The following is an 8,858-nucleotide window of genomic DNA, read 5'->3' on the forward strand; positions in this document are numbered from 1 at the left end:
AGGAAGGATAAGTAACCTCCCTGAGGTTCACAGTATGATAGTAGCTAAATTGGTATGAGGGCTCATTTTCTTGGTCTTGGTACTCTTTATAACACAAGATGCTGATCATAAACCACAAACAGTCTTGTCTTGCAAAAACTTATTTCCTCTGCCCCAGCAAATAACTTTCTTACATGCAGACACAGTTGAAATTGTTCACCGACAACCATCTCAGGCTTATCGCATCCAAAGTTGAGAGGAGGTAGTAGTATATCAGGTAACACTGTGAGCGTCCCCTTTCCCACCCCAATCCCTTGGCAGAGAACCAGACAGACAATTGTATACAGACGATTTAGGTTGAGCAAGCGCCACAAAACCAGGAAGTCACTCAGTGACTACACCAGTCTGGATTGACATTTACCTGGGCCAAAGCAGAAGACAAACAGGAGCGATTGGAACAGCCACAGCATGCTTTCCATGGTGAAGACTGGTGCTTGAGACCTTGAGGCAGTCAACGTTTTGCTTTTCTGTCATAAACTGAAAATACTTTTTACTGAGACTTCCCCTTCCTCTCAGAGGCGTGGTGAGAACTTTTTCTCCTGAACTGAAAATCCTAATTTCTAACTGTGTTAATTTTTTGTTTACTTTTTTCTGAACTAAGTGCACAAATCTTTTTTTTCGGGGGGGGGGAAGAAGATAAAGTCCTTTACTGCATCTTTCATAAACTTATATGTAAAAGTCTGTAAGGAATTTCCTAAAATCTACTAGAACAAATAAGTGAGGTCAGCAAGGTGAAAAGATACAAAACCAACATATAAAATTCAATTGCAATTGTGTATACTCACTGAGTAATCTGAAAATAAAACTAGAAAAACAATTCCACTCTAATTATATCAGAAAAATACTTAAATATAAAGCTAACAAAAAGCCAGAAGAAAACTAAATTTTTAAAAGTCTAATTTTTCTTTTCTTCTTCTGTTTTATGTTTTTTCTTTCCTTCTTTCTTTCTTTTTTTACATTTATCAATTTTATTTTATTTTTTATCTTATTTCTTTTTTATTATTATTATTATACTTTGAGTTCTAGGGTACATGTGCATAATGTGCAGGTTTGTTACATATGTATACTTGTGCCATGTTGGTGTGCTGCAACCATCAACTCGTCAGCACCCATCAACTCGTCATTTATATCAGGTATAACTCCCAATGCAATCCCTCCCCCCTCCCCTCTCCCCATGATAGGCCCCGGTGTGTGATGTTCCCCTTCCCGAGTCCAAGTGATCTCATTGTTCAGTTCCCACCTATGAGTGAGAACATGCGGTGTTTGGTTTTGTGTTCTTGTGATAGTTTGCTAAGAATGATGGTTTCCAGCTGCATCCATGTCCCTACAAAGGACACAAACTCATCCTTTTTTGTGGCTGCATAGTATTCCATGGTGTATATGTGCCACATTTTCTTAATCCAGTCTGTCACTGATGGACATTTGGGTTGATTCCAAGTCTTTGCTATTGTGAATAGTGCTACAATAAACATACGTGTGCATGTGTCTTTATAGCAGCATGATTTATGATCCTTTGGGTATATACCCAGTAATGGGATGGCTGGGTCATCTGGTACCTCTAGTTCTAGATCCTTGAGGAATTGCCATACTGTTTTCCATAATGGTTGAACTAGTTTACAATCCCACCAACAGTGTAAAAGTGTTCCTATTTCTCCACATCCTCTCCAGCACCTGTTGTTTCCTGACTTTTTAATGATCGCCATTCTAACTGATGTGAGATGGTATCTCATTGTGGTTTTGATTTGCATTTCTCTGATGGCCAGTGATGATGATCATTTTTTCATGTGTCTGTTGGCTGTATGTATGTCATCTTTTGAGAAATGTCTGTTCATATCCTTTGCCCACTTTTTGATGGGGTTGTTTGTTTTTTTCTTGTAAATTTGTTTGAGTTCTTTGTAGGTTCTGGATATTAGCCCTTTGTCAGATGAGTAGATTGCAAAAATTTTCTCCCATTCTGTAGGTTGCCTGTTCACTCTGATGGTAGTTTCTTTTGCTGTGCAGAAGCTCTTTAGTTTAATTAGATCCCATTTGTCAGTTTTGGCTTTTGTTGCCATTGCTTTTGGTGTTTTAGACATGAAGTCCTTGCCCATACCTATGTCCTGAATGGTATTACCTAGGTTTTCTTCTAGGGTTTTTGCGGTATTAGGTCTAACATTTAAGTCTCTAATCCATCTTGAATTAATTTTCATATAAGGAGTAAGGAAAGGACCCAGTTTCAGCTTTCTACTTATGGCTAGCCAATTTTCCCAGCACCATTTATTAAATAGGGAATCCTTTCCCCGTTTCTTGTTTCTCTCAGGTTTGTCAAAGATCAGATGGCTGTAGATGTGTGGTATTATTTCTGAGGACTCTGTTCTGTTCCATTGGTCTATATCTCTGTTTTGGTACCAGTACCATGCTGTTTTGGTTACTGTAGCCTTATAGTATAGTTTGAAGTCAGGTAGCGTGATGCCTCCAACTTTGTTCTTTTGACTTAGGATTGTCTTGGAGATGCGGGCTCTTTTTTGGTCCCATATGAACTTTAAAGCAGTTTTTTCCAATTTTGTGAAGAAACTCATTGGTAGCTTGATGGGGATGGCATTGAATCTATAAATAACCTTGGGCAGTATGGCCATTTTCACGATATTGATTCTTCCTATCCATGAGCATGGTATGTTCTTCCATTTGTTTGTGTCCTCTTTTATTTCACTGAGCAGTGGTTTGTAGTTCTCCTTGAAGAGGTCCTTTACATCCCTTGTCAGTTGGATTCCTAGGTATTTTATTCTCTTTGAAGCAATTGTGAATGGAAATTCATTCATGATTTGGCTCTCTGTTTGTCTGTTACTGGTGTATAAGAATGCTCGTGATTTTTTCACATTAATTTTGTATCCTGAGACTTTGCTGAAGTTGCTTATCAGCTTAAGGAGATTTTGGGCTGAGACAATGGGGTTTTCTAAATATACAATCATGTCATCTGCAAAGAGGGACAATTTGACTTCTTCTTTTCCTAACTGAATACCCTTGATTTCTTTCTCTTGCCTGATTGCCCTAGCCAGAACTTTCAACACTATGTTGAATAGGAGTGGTGAGAGAGGGCATCCCTGTCTTGTGCCAGTTTTCAAAGGAAATGTTTCCAGTTTTTGCCCATTCAGTATGATATTGGCTGTGGGTTTGTCATAAATAGCTCTTATTATTTTGAGGTACGTTCCATCAATACCAAATTTATTGAGCATTTTTAGCATGAAGGGCTGTTGAAATTTGTCAAAAGCCTTTTCTGCATCTATGAGATAATCATGTGGTTCTTGTCTTTGGTTCTGTTTATATGCTGGATTATGTTTATATATTTGCAAAGGTTGAACCAGCCTTGCATCCCAGGGATGAAGCCCACTTGATCATGGTGGATAAGCTTTTTGATGTGTTGCTGAATCCGGTTTGCCAGTATTTTATTGAGGATTTTTGCATCGATGTTCATCAGGGATATTGGTCTAAAATTCTCTTTTTTTGTTGTGTCTCTGCCAGGCTTTGGTATCAGGATGATGTTGGCCTCATAAAATGAGTTAGGGAGGATTCTCTCTTTTTCTATTGATTGGAATAGTTTCAGAAGGAATGTTACCAGCTCCTCCTTGTACCTCTGGTAGAATTCAGCTGTGAATCCATCTGGTCCTGGACGTTTTTTGGTGGTAGGCTATTAATTATTGCCTCAATTTCAGAGCCTGCTATTGGTCTATTCAGGGATTCAACTTCTTCCTGGTTTAGTCTTGGAAGAGTGTAAGTGTCCAGGAAATTATCCATTTCTTCTAGATTTTCTAGTTTATTTGCGTAGAGGTGTTTATAGTATTCTCTGATGGTAGTTTGTATTTCTGTGGGGTGAGTGGTGATATCCCCTTTATCATTTTTTATTGTGTCTATTTGATTCTTCTCTCTTTTCTTCTTTATTAGTCTTGCTAGCGGTCTGTCAATTTTGTTGATCATTTCAAAAAACCAACTCCTGGATTCATTGATTTTTTGGAGGGTTTTTTGTGTCTCTATCTCCTTCAGTTCTGCTCTGATCTTAGTTATTTCTTGCCTTCTGCTAGCTTTTGAATGTGTTTGCTCTTGCTTCTCTAGTTCTTTTAATTGCAATGTTAGAGTGTCAATTTTAGATCTTTCCTGCTTTCTCTTGTGGGCATTTAGTGCTATAAATTTCCCTCTACACACTGCTTTAAATGTGTCCCAGAGATTCTGGTATGTTGTATCTTTGTTCTCATTGGTTTCAAATAACTTTTTTATTTCTGCCTTCATTTCGTTATGTACCCAGTAGTCATTCAGGAGCAGGTTGTTCAGTTTCCATGTAGTTGAGTGGTTTTGATTGAGTTTCTTAGTCCTGAGTTCTAGTGTGATTGCACTGTGGTCTGAGAGACAGTTTGTTATAATTTCTGTTCTTGTACATTTGCTGAGGAGTGCTTTACTTCCAATTATGTGGTCAATTTTGGAGTAAGTGCGATGTGGTGCTGAGAAGAATGTATATTCTGTTGATTTGGGGTGGAGAGTTCTGCAGATGTCTATTAGGTCTGCTTGCTGCAGAGATGAGTTCAATTCCTGGATATCCTTGTTCACTTTCTGTCTCGTTGATCTGTCTAATGTTGACAGTGGAGTGTTGAAGTCTCCCATTATTATTGTATGGGAGTCTAAGTCTCTTTGTAAGTCTTAAGGACTTGTTTTGTGAATCTGGGTGCTCCTGTATTGGGTGCATATATCTTTAGGATAGTTAGCTCTTCCTGTTGAATTGATCCCTTTACCATTATGTAATGGCCTTCTTTGTCTCTTTTGATCTTTGATGGTTTAAAGTCTGTTTTATCAGAGACTAGTATTGCAACCCCTGCTTTTTTTTGTTCTCCATTTGCTTGGTAGATCTTCCTCCATCCCTTTATTTTGAGCGTATGTATGTCTCTGCATGTGAGATGGGTCTCCTGAATACAGGAGACTGATGGGTCTTGACTCTTTATCCAGTTTGCCAGTCTGTGTCTTTTAATTGGAGCATTTAGTCCATTTACATTTAAGGTTAATATTGTTATGTGTGAACTTGATCCTGCCATTATGATATTAACTGGTTATTTTGCTCGTTAGTTGATGCAGTTTCTTCCTAGCCTCGATGGTCTTTACATTTTGGCATGTTTTTGCAATGTCTGGTACCAGTTGTTCCTTTCCATGTTTAGTGCTTCCTTCAGGGTCTCTTGTAAGGCAGGCCTAGTGGTGACAAAACCTCTCAGCATTTGCTTATCTGTAAAGGATTTTATTTCTCCTTCACTTATGAAACTTAGTTTGGCTGGATATGAAATTCTGGGTTTAAAATTCTTTTCTTTAAGAATGTTGAATATTGGCCCCCAATCTCTTCTGGCTTGTAGAGTTTCTGCCGAGAGATCTGCTGTTAGTCTGATGGGCTTCCCTTTGTGGGTAAGCCGACCTTTCTCTCTGGCTGTCCTTAAGATTTTTTCCTTCATTTCAACTTTGGTGAATCTGGCAATTATGGGTCTTGGAGTTGCTCTTCTTGAGGAGTATCTTTGTGGCGTTCTCTGTATTTCCTGAATTTGAATGTTGGCCTGCCCTACTAGGTTGGGGAAGTTCTCCTGGATGATATCCTGAAGAGTGTTTTCCAACTTGGTTCCATTTTCCCCCTCACTTTCAGGCACCCCAATCAGATGTAGATTTGGTCTTTTTACATAATCCCATACTTCTTGCAGGCTTTGTTCATTTCTTTTTCTTCTTTTTTCTTTAGATTTCTCTTCTTGCTTCATTTCATTCATTTGATCCTCAATCGCTGATACTCTTTCTTCCAGTTGATCGAGTTGGTTACTGAAGCTTGTGCATTTGTCACTTATTTCTCGTGTCATGGTTTTCATCTCTTTCATTTCGTTGATGACCTTCTCTGCATTAATTACTCTAGCCGTCAATTCTTCCACTTTTTTTTCAAGATTTTTAGTTTCTTTGCGCTGGGTATGTAATTCCTCCTTTAGCTCTGAGAAGTGTGATGAACTGAAGCCTTCTTCTCTCATCTCGTCAAAGTCATTCTCCATCCAGCTTTGATCCGTTGCTGGCGATGAGCTGCATTCCTTTGCAGGGGGAGATGCGCTCTTATTTTTTGAATTTCCAGCTTTTCTGCCCTGCTTTTTCCCCATCTTTGTGGTTTTATCTGCCTCTGGTCTTTGATGATGGTGACGTACTGATGGGGTTTTGGTGTGGGTGTCCTTCCTGTTTGTTAGTTTTCCTTCTAACAGTCAGGACCCTCAGCTGTAGGTCTGTTGGAGATTGTTTGAGGTCCACCCCAGACCCTGTTTGCCTGGGTATCAGCAGCAGAGGCTGCAGAAGATAGAATATTGCTGAACAGCGAATGTACCTGTCTGATTCTTGCTTTGGAAGCTTCCTCTCAGGGAGGTACTCCACCCTGTGAGGTGTGGGGTGTCAGACTGCCCCTAGTGGGGGATGTCTCCCAGTTAGGCTACTCAGGAGTCAGGGACCCACTTGAGCAGGCAGTCTGTCCCTTCTCAGCTCTCAGCCTCCGTGTTGGGAGATCCACTGCTCTCTTCAAAGCTGTCAGACAGAGTCGTTTGCGTCTGCAGAGGTTTCTGCTGCTTTTGTTATTGTTTACTGTGCCCTGTCCCCAGAGGTGGAGTCTACAGAGACAGGTAGGTTTCCTTGAGCTGCTGTGAGCTCCACCCAGTTCGAGCTTCCCAGCGGCTTTGTTTACCTACTTAAGCCTCAGCAATGGCGGGCGCCCCTCCCCCAGCCTCACTGCTGCCTTGCCAGTAGATCACAGACTGCTGTGGTAGCAATGAGGGAGGCTCCGTGGGCCTAGGACCCTCCCGGCCAGGTGTGGGATATAATCTCCTGGTGTGCCCGTTAGCTTAAAGCACAGTATTGGGGTGGGAGTTACCCGATTTTCCAGGTGTTGTGTGTCTCAGTTCCCCTGGCTAGGAAAAGGGATTCCTTTCCCCCTTGCGCTTCCCAGGTGAGGCGATGCCTCGCCCTGCTTCTGCTCTCACTGGTTGGGCTGCAGCAGCTGAACAGCACCGATTGTCCTGCACTCCCTAGTGAGATGAACCCAGTACCTCAGTTGAAAATGCAGAAATCACTGGTCTTCTGTGTCGCTCGCGCTGGGAGTTGGAGACTGGAGCTGTTCCTATTCGGCCATCTTGCTCCGCCCCTTCTTTCTTTCTCTCTCTCTCTTTTTTTTTTTTTTTTGCTGTTTGGGGATGCTTTTAGTTATTTATTTATTTTTTATTACTATACTTTAAGTTCTGAGATACATGTGCAGAATGTGCAGGTTTATTACATAGGTATACATGTGCTGTGATGGCTTGCCTTACCCATTAACCCATCATTTACATTAGATATTTCTCCTGATGTTATCTCTCCCCTTGCCCCCCACCCCCTGACATACTCCAGTGTGTGATGTTTCCCTACCTGTGTCCATGTGTTCTCATTGTTCAACTCTCACTTATCAGTGAGAACATGTGGTGTTTGGTTTTCTGTATTTGTGTTAGTTTGCTGAGAATGGTGGTTTCCAGCTTCATCCATGTCCCTACAAAGGACATGAACTCATCCTTTTTTTATGGCTGCATAGTATTCCATGGTGTTTATGTGCCACATTTTCTTTATCCAGTTTATCATTGATGAGCATTTTGTTTGGTTCCAAGTCTTTGCTATTGTGAACAGTGCTGCAATAAACATACGTGTGCATGTCTCTTTATAGCAGCATAATTTATAATCCTTTGGGTATATTCCCAGTAATGGGATTGCTGGGTCAAATGGTGTTTCTGTTTCTACATCCTTGAGGAATCACCATACTATCTTCCACAATGGTTGAACTAATTTATACTCCCACCAACAGTGTAAAAATGTTCCTATTTCTCCACATTCTCTCCAGCATCTGTTGTTTCCTGATTTTTAAATGATTGCCATTCTAACTGGTGTGAGATGGTATCTCATAGTAGTTTTGATTTGCATTTCTCTAAAGACCAGTGATGATGAGCTTTTTCATATGTTTCTTGGCCCCATAAATGTCTTATTTTGAGAAGTGTCTTAATATCCTTTGCCCACTTTTTGATGGGGTTGTTTTTCTCTTGTAAATTTGTTTAAGTTCTTTTTGGATCCTGGATATTAGCCCTTTGCCAAATGGATAGATTGCAAAAATTTTCTCCTTTTCTGTAGGTTCCCTGTTCACTCTGATGGTAGTTTCTTTTGCTGTGCAGAAGCTCTTTAGTTTAATTAGATCCCATTTGTCAATTTTGGCTTTTGTTGCCATTGCTTCTGGTGTTTTGATGTTGAAGTCTTTGCCCATAACTATGTCCTGAATGGTATTGCCTAGGTTTTCTTCTAGGGTTTTTGTAGTTTTAGGTCTTCTGTTAAAGTCTTTAATCCATCTTGAGTTAATTTTAGTATAAGGTATAAGAAAGGGATCCAGTTTCAATTTTCTGCTTATTGCTAGTCAGGTTTTCCAACACCATTTATTAAATAGGGAATCCTTTCCCCATTGCTTGTTTCTGCTAGGTTTGTCAAAGATCAGATGGTTGTAAATGTGTGGTGTTATTTCTGAGGCCTCTGTTCTGTTCCATTGGTCTATATATCTGTTTTGGTACCAGTACCATTCTGTTTTGGTTACTGTAGCCTTGTAGTATAGTTTGAAGTCAGGTAATGTGCTGCCTCCAGCTTTGTTCTTTTTGCTTACAATTGTCTTGGCTACATGGGCTCATTTTGGTTCTATATGAAATTTAAAGTAATTTTTTTCTAATTCTGTGAAGAAAGTCCAAATGGTTTGATGGGAATAGCATTGAATCTATAAATTACTTTGGGCAGTATGACCA

The 8,858-nt window shown here is 40.1% G+C and overlaps 1 protein-coding gene across 4 annotated transcripts in view; it reads right to left on the reverse strand.

Annotated features, from left to right (window-relative positions):
- Positions 1-524, reverse strand: part of SLAMF6 (SLAM family member 6) — a 34,300-nt gene extending 33,776 nt beyond the window's left edge. For 2 of the 4 annotated variants that reach the window (XM_025398599.1, XM_025398592.1), the window contains exon 1: positions 401-524. In XM_025398599.1, coding sequence (XP_025254384.1) covers positions 401-458 — 58 coding nt within the window. In that variant the 5' untranslated portion in view covers positions 459-524. The remainder of the gene's footprint in view (positions 1-400) is intronic. The other 2 variants (XM_025398615.1, XM_025398608.1) reach the window with 1 other exon arrangement.
- Positions 525-8,858: the final 8,334 nt, after the last annotated feature.

The sequence above is a fragment of the Theropithecus gelada genome, chromosome 1 (assembly GCF_003255815.1).
Source record: "Theropithecus gelada isolate Dixy chromosome 1, Tgel_1.0, whole genome shotgun sequence".
Taxonomy (NCBI): Eukaryota; Metazoa; Chordata; class Mammalia; order Primates; family Cercopithecidae; genus Theropithecus; species Theropithecus gelada.